This window comes from Canis lupus, chromosome 5 (assembly GCF_003254725.2).
Source record: "Canis lupus dingo isolate Sandy chromosome 5, ASM325472v2, whole genome shotgun sequence".
NCBI classification, from domain to species: domain Eukaryota; kingdom Metazoa; phylum Chordata; class Mammalia; order Carnivora; family Canidae; genus Canis; species Canis lupus.
Genome location: NC_064247.1, coordinates 11,506,749 through 11,518,929, shown reverse-complemented (window position 1 = coordinate 11,518,929; position 12,181 = coordinate 11,506,749). Strand labels below are relative to the sequence as shown.

The window sequence follows — 12,181 nt, the reverse complement described above, 5'->3', positions numbered from 1 at the left end:
TATAAGTTCATAGATCCAACAGACATAATATCTGCTTTTAAAATCTATCCTTACAATTCCCCCACTCCTTTTACAAGGGCAGCATTATCCTGATAGCAAAGCCAGAAAAGGATACTGTAAGCAAAGAGAACTACAGTCCAATATTTCTAATAAATATAGATGTAAGAATTGTCAACAAAATATTAGTGAACCAAATTTAACAGCACATTAAAAGAATCCTACATCATGATCAAATGGGATTTATCTCTCAGATGCCAGGATGGTTCAACATACACAAATCAATATATGATGTACTGCATTTGTAGAATGAAAGTTAAAAGTCATATGCTCAACTCATGAAGAGAAATCATTTGATGGAATATCCCATATTTTAACAATAAAAATGCTCAACAAATTGGGTATAAAAGGAATATACCACAAGATAATAAAGGCCATATATGACAAGCCCACAGCTACATCAAATTTGTGGTGAAAGATTGAAAACATTTCCTCTAACATCAGGAAGAAGGCCCAATCTTACCACTCACCTTCAACAAAGTACTGAGAGGGCTATCCAGAGCAATTAGGCAAGAAAAAGAAATAAAAGGCATCCAAATTGGAAAGAAAGAAGTATAAATGTCTTTGTAGGTAATACGATTTTATACATAGAAAATCCAAGACTCTGCCATAGGACTGTGAGAACTAAACAAACTCAGTAAAGTTGCAGGATACTAAAAATCAACATACAGAAATAATCTAACAACACATCTGAAGGAGAAATAAAGCAATCCTATTCTCAATAGCATTAAACATAATAAAATAATTAGGAATAAAATTAACAAAAGAGGTGAAAGATCTATACACTCAAATATACAAGACTGATTAAAAAAATGGAAAAAGACACAAATGGAAAGATATCCCATGGTCATGGATTAAAGTGTCCATACTACCTCAAAACTATCTAGAGATTAAATGCAGTTCCTATCAAACCCCCACTGGTGTTTTCCATATAAATAGAAAAACAATCCTAAAATTTGTATAGTACTATAAATGATCCTTAAATTGCCAAAGTAAACCCAGCAAAGAACAACAAAGCTGGAAATATCACACTTCCTGACTTCAAACTATACTACAAATCTATACTAATCGAAACAGTATGGTACTAGCAAAAAAATAGTTACAGACCAATGGAACAGAATTGACAGCCCAAAAATAAACCATCAAATATACATTCAACTAACATTTGACAAGGTTGCTGAGAATACTCAGTGGGGAAAGGATAATAAATGGTGGTAGGAAAATTGGATAATAGCATGCAGATATACCAGTCACAAAAATTAACTAAAAAATGGATTAAAGACTTAAATATAAGAACTGAAATCATAAAACCCCCAGAAAAAACACAGGGACAAAGCTCCTTGGGTGTTGATCTTGGCAACAATTTTTTAGATGTGACCAAAGCCCAACTAACAGCCAAAATTAATAAGTGAGACTCCATCAAACTAAAAAGCTGCAAGGCAAAAATGAAACAAGAGAATAAAAATAAAAAGCAACCTATAAAACAGGAGAGCATATTTGCAAATCATATATCTGGCAAGGGGTTAATACCTAAACATGAAGCACTCCCACAACTCGATAGTAAAAAACCAATCTGATTTAAAAATAGGCAGAAGAACTTAACGGGTATTTTTCCAAAGATAACATATAAATGGCCAACAAGTACAAGAAAAGATGTCAACATTATTAGTTATCAGGGAAATGCAATTTAAAACCACAATGAGATACGACCTCGCACCTGTTACAATGGCTGTCATCAAAAAGACAAGAGCTATCCAGCGTTGGTGAGGGTGTATACTGGTGCAGCCACTATGGAAATCAATATGGAGATTCCTTTAAAAATTAAAAATAGAGCTACCATAGGATCCAGCAATGCCACTTCTGGGTATATAGTCAAAGAAAACAAATATAGGAGCTCAAAGAGATACCTGTACATGATATATGTGAAATCTAAAACGCCAAACTCCGAGAAACAGCAGAATGGTGATTTCCAGTGACCCGGGGGATGGGCAAGATGGGGAGATGTTGGTCAAAGGATACAAACTTCTAGTTCCAAATTCTGGGGATCTAATGCACAGTGTGGTGATTACACTTGATAATATGGTATTATATACTTGAAAGTTGCCAAGAGGGTCGATCTTAAATGTTCTCACCACAAAAAGGAAATGGTGATTATGTGACGCGATGGAGGTGTTGGCTAACAGTCTGGTGGAAATCATTCTGTAATGTATAGATGCAGCCAATGAACACCTTTACACCTTAAACTTAAACAATGTTAAGTGCCAATTCTATCCCAATAAAACTGGAGAAAAAATCTTTAAATAAAACCAATCCTTACAGTTTATTGTATATAAGGCTATAAAAGAGGGGGTTGGGAAATCTCCAGTGATCTACAGAGAGAAAGAGATCTAACCTCCGCTTTGCTTCCTGTTTGCTGTGTGCCCTTGCACTGATGGTCAGTGATAGTAGTCAAACTACTTATGAGTCATCCTGCAGGTGATGCAGGCACTGAATGTTTCACATTTCCACTGGTCACTCTGACACCTGGCATGCACAGCCTTTATTTCTGCACATTCTGTGCATTTCGACCCCACTTCCATCAAATGAAACCCTCTTCCTCTACCTCCATCCTTTCTAGGGAAATGGATAAACAGAAACATGGGAACTCTAGAAAGGTCTTGAAATATACATTTAGAATCCTATCAATTGCTTTGTCTTGGGATCAAAATGTTTTCATTTCCTTTGTTCATTTTTTCTCTTACAGACCTCACATTCCAGTCAGCAAATTAGTGGTTTCAGAATCCTATGACACTTACATTAGTAGAAGTTTCCAAGTAACAAAAGAAATAATAAGTGAGTGTAAAAGTAAAGGTAGGTGATATCATTTTGGACTCTATATTTAAATATGTGATCATTCCTCCATCATGGTCTATAAGCTATTCAAGATGTTTCAACTTGCTTTAGCAGACCTGCTTATTAGTAAGAAAGAAAAGTCTTTCCCAACTTTCTTTTTTTTTTTTTTCCCAACTTTCTTATAGACATGTTCATGTTGAATTTATAATATTCTCTCAAGTACCTAAAATGCCATGGGAATATTCCAGACCTAGTTACTACATGAAATAACTTCGAACTCTGCATTACACCTATTTATCTTGCACTCTATGACAACTTCCAGAAGTTTTTTAGCATAACACTATGATTGCCTATGATTTGATCCAGAAGCATGGACACCCACACACAAGCACACCTTCACCAACACACTGTCAACTGCTACCATGAACCAAGGGCAGGGTTCTGGAAGACTCAAGTCCGTTACTGAATTTGATAGACACTGAACTCAAATATTTAATGATACATAAGATTATTCATTATCAATTTTTAGAGGAGAGATTACAAAAGTATATGCACCTTTCCATGGCTTTTTAGGGATCCCTGGGTGGCGCAGCGGTTTGGCGCCTGCCTTTGGCCCAGGGCGCGATCCTGGAGACCCGGGATCGAATCCCACGTCGGGCTCCCTGCGTGGAGCCTGCTTCTCCCTCTGCCTGTGTCTCTGCCTCTCTCTCTCTCTCTGTGTGACTATCATAAATAAATAAAATCTTAAAAAAAAAAAAAAAAAAAAAAACATGGCTTTTTAAGTTATCATCATAGAGCAAAAACTGGAATTCTATGCACCAAAATGTTAACAGTGGATAGCCCTGGTCAGCAGTGTCGTGGTTGATTCCCACCTCTCAGTATCCATGAACCACTCATTTCATTATTCTCCCCACTGTAAAGATACTCATCAGCATATTCTATCCACCAGAAGGTATCAAGTGCTCACAGTCTACAGTGGCAACATTGAAAACTCTAGAAGTTGCAGGAAGCCCTGTAGGCATAGAATAGTGTTGTATCTTGATTGTGGTGTTTACGAAGAGTTACACATGCAATAGTTAGATGAACCTGGTGGAATCTAAATAAACTGTGGGTTGCACCAGCACCCATTTCCTGATTTTGCTAGGGTCCCATAGCTAGGCAAGGTGCGCCCACTGGAGGAGGCTGGAGATCCAGCCTGGTATGTGGGACCTCCCTCATGTTCATATGCGTATATATACTATATACTAAACTATACATATGCTATATGCTATACACACACACATAATATGTGCATCTATATGTGTGTATACAAATTACACAATATATAGGTCATAAATCTATAATTGTGTACAGATACATAATTTTACACATTGTATATAGTCACATATTATATACGCATCTATAATTATTTTAATATTAAAAGGGTTTTTTTTTTTAATGATATTAGGCTGCCTTAACAACACAAAGCATTTCAAAATATTACTTAGACAAATTGTCTCATTCTTGAGAATGTTTGTCCCTCTCTGGAACATTTGGCCTCCAGTGTTTACAAAGTTCACACACGTCTTTATAGAAATGGTCTTACCAGGAGCACCTGGGTGACGTAGTCGGTAAAGCATCCCATGTTGGGCTCTGCAATCAGTGGGGAGTCTGCTTGAAGATTCTCTTCCTCTGCCCCTCACCACTACCTCTCTCAAACAAATAAATGCATCTTAAAAAAAGGTCTTCCCAATCCTTGCTCTTCTCCCCCCAGGAAATAACATCCTGATTGTGGCTCATGCGTCTTCCCTGGAAGCGTGTACCTGCCAACTTCAAGGTCTGTCACCCCAGAACTCCAAGGACTTTGTACAAATGGTCCGAAAGGTAATTCATATTTATATCTCAGAGTCCCGTGGTGCCAAGCAATTTTAGACCAGTTGCTTGAAGTATGTGTTTTCTCTGAGCTGAGAAGATGCATTTATTGATTCACTCAACCAAGCTGTACTGAGTGGTGCTCTGTGTAAGGCACTTTAGTAGGCCTTGTGTAAGAGAAGAAGATGTGTTTGAGCTAGTTTTGGTTTCTAAGAGCACAAATTTAGGAAGTAGCTAAGAACTGTAAGCAAATTGCCTGGATTTCCCTGAGGGGCCATGGATTAGATGAAGAGGGCTGAGTGGACCCACACAGAGCATCTAGAAATGAGGGCCTGGCTGGTAAGCCAAAGGAGGCGGTGGTTTAAAACGATCAGGCTAAAAGGCAAACCAGGAACAAGGCCATAAGACAAAACCCATGAGATTGACCAACACATCTGGTTTCTTCCTTTTCATGCCTGTGGGAAGAGACTTTCCCATCAGCCCTCCCACACACTTCCCTCCAGGCTGACTTACATGCTTCCTGTATCTGCCCCCAGAGAACCTGATTCAAATGTGATTAGGATACTCTTCTCGTTGTTTTTTAAAGCTTATTTATGCATCTGTGCCTACCCATTACTCTATAAGCTGCTTGAGGGCAGAGACTTTTGTCTTGTCTATAACTGCAGCTCCAGTCCCATGCACAAAAATATGTTTAGAGATGCCAAGGCTACTGACCTCAGGAAAGGGCACACCTTCAGCATCAAATGTTACCAAGACCCATGCCAAAAAGGGGGAAAAAAAAGACGAAACTGGATGAAACATTTTTTAAAATAGAATAATCTCTCCCATTGTCCAAATAGAATTTCTGAAATGTCTGAGCTGCATTTTTAACTCAATTCGCAATTAGGAATTAACTCTGAGCATTTTAGCTTTCTATAGGATTGTCCTCTCTCTTCCCACACTATCAAGAAGCAAGCTATAAACAATTACTTATTTACACTAGAGGTGCTGTTTAATGAATCTTTCTGATGAATCCCCTTGCAATATAAATACGCTTCCCTCTAATTTGTCAATTTTATCCATTTCATTTTTCTTTATCGATTTTTGGAAGAGATGCAGATCTACGAAGCCCCTATCAATTCCTAGGACTCTTCCTTATTCCCAAGGGCTACCCGAAGATCTTTGTGGGTAGGTCAAAGTGAAAGCACTAAACCTGTTTTTTTTTGTTTTTGTTTTTGTTTTCTATTTCCCCTTTTTGTACTACTCTGACTTCAGATCCCATATTTGGGGTTTTGTTCCTGTGAAGAACTAGGAGAAACTGGAATATGGCAGCTGACAGACCCACCTATCCTTCCTCTTACCCATGGACCAACTGGGGGCTTCAACTGGAGAGAAACCTTGCTACAAGAATAAACCACACCAGTGAACGGGAAGAAAAGGCTCTAGAAAGCCTTCGGGAGCAGTGTGTTTCTGTGTGTTTAGTAACCGTGGCAAAGTCTACACCACCTTCTAAGTGGACAGCTCAGAATAATTTAGCAGATTTCCTTTCGTGCTTTAAAGCTCTGATGGTGAGACTGTGTCAATGAGACAAGGACTTGATTCAGGGATAAAATTCATTGTCTCTGGATGCTTACCTAGCTAACAAGGCTTTCGAGAATTGTCTTCATAAATCAAGGCACCTGCTACAGCAGAGGACGTATTCTTCCTTCAGTGCATGGCTAAGGAGTCGGAGTGCTCTCAAAGGGAGCACAGCCTGCTCTAAGGAAGAATGCAAGAGGAGGGAGTGTGTCCAGAATGCAGCTGGAGAGACACTGAGCTGCCAGTTTGCTGATGGGATTTTCTTTTTATCTCCATGTTCCAGTTAGGCAAAGCCAAGCTGAGGAATTCTTTTAAGGTTATTAGAGAACATGCCCCTGCCGAGAGTTGTTCTTAGATTACACATCAAACTCTACCCTCCATATGACCCACACACCAGTGCTGCTGGCTCAAGATGCCTGCTTGAGGACCCACAGCTACCCCGTTACTGCCACATTTTCTCTAGAGCAGCTGGCTACAGCTTTTTGCTACGACCCTTCCCCTTTGCTTCTATCTGTGAAACGGGGAGACGAAGCACTTTTGGATACTCAGGAGGAAGATAAATGTGTGAAGTATTCAATTGCAGGAGCAAAGGACTTGCAAAATATAAAGTGACCTGGAATTATCCGTGTTTTACAGCACTTCCAAATCACCATGATTTGCTTGTCTTTGCCCCTAGAGTCTAGCCTGTGGTAACTGGTTAAGGATGTTGGGAATTTGAAAGCATGTACGTTCGCTCCATTATTTGAGTCAGCAAAAAGCTCATTCCTGTGCAATATGGACATCTTTACAAACCATACCAAGGGTCAGGTCATTGTACACTTAGAGTACCTGTCAATCAGAACATCCACCAATGCATCAGTTATACCAGGGATGTATAAAGAAGTCAGGGAACTAATTTAAAGGATGACAGCCACGTTTGCTGTCTGTGCTGTCGTTTTTGTTTGTTTGTTTTTCTATAACTTAAAATATGTAGGTAGGGCTACTTAAGAAAAGGTGGGAGAGCCGTATCCTGTGGTTTCTCAGCACACCTGCTTCCCAAATTCAGAGGGAGTTTATTTAAAAGAAAAATAAATGACAATCAAACTAAAACATCAGTTATCAATGTGTATTTAATTGTGTGACTAGCTGACTGTTGGCAGCAGACAATGGCCTGGTGCGGTATAGTTCACTATGTATGTGCAAATAAAATCCCAGACACTTAAACAGTGTAAAACAAATCAATATACGTGGTAGCACTGACTAAGCTTCAAAACCCAAAAACATATAAAACCTGGTATATCAAAAGAGATTTATGCTATTTGAAACTGGAATTTGAGGATCTCTAAAAAGAAGGGGAAGTGAAAGGATGCTGGTTATGTATGTTAACAAGAGGGTTACAGTTGGGGGTTTTTCAGGCCAGTTAGACAAATAGATCATAAATTTTAGATTTTAAGACACCAGCACGATTTATTCTAGCATTGCACAAACGTTCATCCAGCTACTGGGTATAAAAATACTCTGTGCTGATACTATTGAGTAATAGAAATGCTTTAACCTTAAAATGGGGGAAATATTCCCATTAAAAGATTCTAAAAGAAAAATCACATTAAGGCTGATGTAATGTCACTACTATTCATTCTTTTATCTGTAATGAAATGAATCTACTGTTTAATCAGATCTGTAATGTTTATTAGATTCTCCACAAGTTTTCATGGACTTTCAATGTTCAGAATAATGCTTGAACGCCTTACCTCTGATTTCCTTGAAAACTGTAGCAGTGTGTTCTGGGCAGCATCTCTACCTGAACAGAACAAAGTTCAGGATAGGTTATCCTCTCCTTCCCTGATGTCGGCCCATGTCCTTAGCACAATAGGTCAGAGCCTTAGGCTGTCATCTATGCGAGCAGGAGGCAGAGATCTGAAATCATTTTCTGGATAATTTAGGTGGAAAACCCTGAATTAAAGGGTTTATTCCTCTGCTTTTGCTTATCAAATTGGCCTGAATGATCTGAATTCACATTAAACTCTCTTTTCACGTATACCTATTTAAAAAACTAAGACTCCAACTGAGTTCTTTGAAAATCATGTTGAATCTATGTGTAGTAAAAGGAATGCACAAGTGTATTACATGATTTCATTTTCATCCAAAAATTCTAGGTTGATATCACAACCTGAAGTTCAGCTTGGTTCTTTCTGATCTGAGGCTGATGCTTATTAAGAACAAATGTTGGGGGCGGGGAAGACAGAAAAGGAAGGAAGGAAGGACATCAAGATAAGAAGAACCAAATGTTTCTTGCAGAGAGGATTTTTTTTTTTAATGTAGAAAATTATGTGAAACGGAGATGAAATTAAGTAAAGGACTTAATCTGGGATTGAAACTCTGAAACAGTTTGCTGCTCGTACAAGTGTGCCCCATCAATCCATTAATGTCCCTGTATTATTCATAGGTAGGACTTTGGTTTTGGTGATTTTAACATGCCACATCTATTCCTTGTGGACTAGAATAATTGGCACATTTTAATGCACAAGCTGGGGTCTCGCTTTCCCAGGCCCTCTTCTCCATCACTGCATCGGTAGCTAGGAGCTCATTGCTTTGCACCAGTGTGGAGTTAGAATACAGTGTTTTCCATTACATTTAGATTCACAGAATCTGAATGGCTGATTAAATGGCCATCTGATGGCTGAAAGAGGGGGGTATTTTTCACCCTGTAGTGAAAGGCTTGAAGGAGTTTCTACTTTTTATTTGAATTATACTTTAACCAAAGAATTATTTTAAAATAACCTTATATTTAAAAGATGATTTTGCAAAAAATAAAAAATAAAAAAAAATACTACTTCCTGGAGTCATGTCAGTTTGGTAAATCACTGTGGATAATTTTCTTGCATTTTAGGCTGATGTCATTTCCCTGTCAGTGGTATTTGGATGCATATACACTGTCATCCAACTGTGCTTAGCATTACCATAAATGTATCTTTTCCACTCAACTAGCTGTGTTCGTGTTAAAGGAGGTCTTCTATTTGAATTACCTAGTGTCATCGGGAACTAATTGAAGATCTACAGGAAGAGAAGTTCCTATCTCATGGTCTTGCTAGAAAAGCAGCCCTAGTAACAAAAAGGGAGGCATTCCTCCGTAACCTAGGCACTCTGCAACTCCAGTGTTTAAATTTGAAAGCAGTGATGAATTGCTCTCTTGAATCGACACTGAGTAATGCGTGTGTTCGAATACAGATGAACCTCCCCTTAATTTTCACAGGCAGAGTCACAACTCTACTGTGTCTGTACGAACTCCTCAGATAATGAGGCTCGGGGTCATTTGCATTTAAATTGTAGTCCCAGCACATTTGAGAACTGAGAGGCGCTAGTCAGGTTGGGGTGCCTTGCCAGGAGGGATGACACTGGCCTTGGAGTGCAGAGAAAAGAGCATTTTAACATCTACTTAGGTTAATATTCACTTTACAAAGGTAATGGTGGTGGTGGGGGGGGATATTTTGTTCAGTGACGGCAGATGCTTTTCATGTTTAAACATAGGATTCAAATTGGATTTGCTTCTCTTTAACACTTCAGTGTAATGAATTTTCCTAGGAAAGTAACCAGCTCTAATGAAAATTCAAGGGAAGGGGGAAAATGCCGCTAAAGACAGAGGAAATAACTTGATCTTTAAATACGTATAATATTATGTTCAGTGTATGTAAGTTTAAAATTATAGTGAGGAGTAGTCAAACTTAATATACAATCAGCTCTTAGGAGTGTTTTACACAGTACCACTTAGCTGCCATTACCCACACAAAAATCAGGATTTTGCAGATGTTTATTCTTGGACTCTGTACAGGATACATATGTATAACAGGAAATGTGTGCTGGTTCTTTCTCTGATTGCCACTCAAGATGGGAACACCATCCCAAAGCATTTTGGTTATGCATAGACCATTCTCAACCTGCTGTTTTGAGAGGTATTATTGGTTTCTTTCTCATTTATAAGGTTATTGTATCTTTTTTGTTTATTCTATGTGATTCAGCTGTATTTATTTGAAGAAAAAGGTCTGTAATTATAAAAAAGGAAAACCACACCGAATTGTATTGCCAAATTCCTTGTAAACTACCTGTGGCATTTGCGCTTTCCTGGCTGTGTGCTCTTCCTCTGGATACAGCTCTAGCACCATTGTAATTAGATCATTCCATTCCATGAGCATCTCCGTTTAAGTGGTTCACAGATGATTTAATAAAGAGGAACTGTGTCCTCAGTCAATCCAGAGCAATCTCCTCTTAACTTCTGAGTGGTCTCTATTCCTATCATGTTTTTAGATGTTACTGTGGTCATTATTATTTCATAAATGTCCATTAAGAGTGCGATTCCTCTCTCAGAGGGCCAGAGGGGCATTTGTTGCTGATGGAAATGGAAGGATGGTCCTGCAGCACTGTGGGTCTCTGGTCCCCTCTGATGAGGCATCTCTCTCTCAGTCACCCAGGCTGGAGAGGAGACACTCACCCAGGAGTGAGAAAACAAGCTCCAAAATGCTCCCACTGCCCATGTGCGAGCCTTCATCCCTCACCACTGCTCACCTGGAGGAGGTAGGTGTACCAAGAACAATTCATAGATTAAGAATTTGGGGAGGATCCCTGGGTGGCTCAGTGGTTGAGCATCTGCCTTCGGCTTAGGCTGTGATCCTGGGGTCCTGGGATCGAATCCTGCATCAGGGTCCCTGCAGGGAGCCTGCTTCTCCCTCTGTATCTCTGCCTCTCTCTCTGTGTCTCTCATGAATAAACAAAAATCTTAAAAAAAAAAAAAAAGAATTTGGGTAAGAAGGGAAATCCAGCTCAACCTACGTTCCACATTACCAAAAAGCCATAATAGACCTCCTCTTTTTTTTTTTTTCTTTTTAAGAGAGAGTGTGTGAGCAGGGGGAGGGGCAGAGAGCATCTCAAGCAGATTCCCTGCTGAGTGCAGAGCCTGATGCAGGGCTCAATCCCACAACCCTGAGATCATGACCTAAGCTGAAAAGCCACACATCAATAGACAAACTATACTCAAAGGAATAGATGATGTCAAGGGGAAATTTTTTCTTCAACTATGATCAACACTGCACGCTGTTGTACAACTGGTATATTACAATAAAACATTCCACACCTCAAAACCACTACTGAAGATTCTCACTTCTCAAACTGCCTTAAAAACTGTCTACAATTCTCTGGGTTAGCTGACTGGCAAGTGGACCCTTGATGCTCAGTAAATTTTGAATGACCTCACAATAATCTTCAAACAAATTTAAGTCACTGTTCTATATCTGTGGTAAATAATTACATTTTTAATACAAATTACTTACAGATCAATTTCCATTCCTGAGGAAAATGTCACTGTATATAAAAGTTGTATATGAAATTGAATACACAGTTGCTCTATAAATCTATTCATGTAACATTTAATAAGGTATACCTTTAATGTAAAAAAAAAAAAAGAGTTGGACATTCAACTGAGGCACCCAGGTGCCCCCGATCCCATTTTTGAAGTAAGGTATGTGAGGCTAATAGAAGTTAGAATAAGCCATGTATGCAAATTTATACTCAGGACACGAATGCAGGTTTTGGGCTTTTTTTAAAAAAGATTTTACTTGCTTACTCATGAGAGACACAGAGAGAGGCAGAGACACAGGCAGAGGGAGAAGCAGGCTCCATGCAGGGAGCCCGATGTGGGACCCGATCCCGGGTCTCCAGGATCACAACCTAGGCCGAAGGCAGGTGCTCCATCACTGAGCAACCCACGTGTCCCAACGAATACAGGTTTCCATGGACAGAGCCAGCTCTGGGCACAGTTTACTTCCTGTGGAAACAGCAGCTAATGCTCATATCTGACAAAAGACCAAGCTACGTTTAGCCTTGTGGCTGGTTCTCGGTTATTCTGAATAACTCA

The 12,181-nt window shown here is 39.2% G+C and overlaps 1 protein-coding gene across 4 annotated transcripts in view; it reads left to right on the top strand.

Annotated features, from left to right (window-relative positions):
• UBASH3B (ubiquitin associated and SH3 domain containing B) overlaps positions 1 to 10,522 on the top strand; it is a 139,220-nt gene extending 128,698 nt beyond the window's left edge. For 3 of the 4 annotated variants that reach the window (XM_035716627.2, XM_025465184.3, XM_025465185.3), the window contains 3 exons: positions 2,801 to 2,907; positions 4,643 to 4,752; positions 5,995 to 10,522. In XM_035716627.2, the coding sequence (XP_035572520.1) occupies positions 2,801 to 2,907; positions 4,643 to 4,752; positions 5,995 to 6,132 (355 nt within the window). In that variant the 3' untranslated portion in view covers positions 6,133 to 10,522. The remainder of the gene's footprint in view (positions 1 to 2,800; positions 2,908 to 4,642; positions 4,753 to 5,994) is intronic. The other variant, XM_035716626.2, reaches the window with a different exon arrangement.
• The last annotated feature ends 1,659 nt before the right edge of the window (positions 10,523 to 12,181 follow it).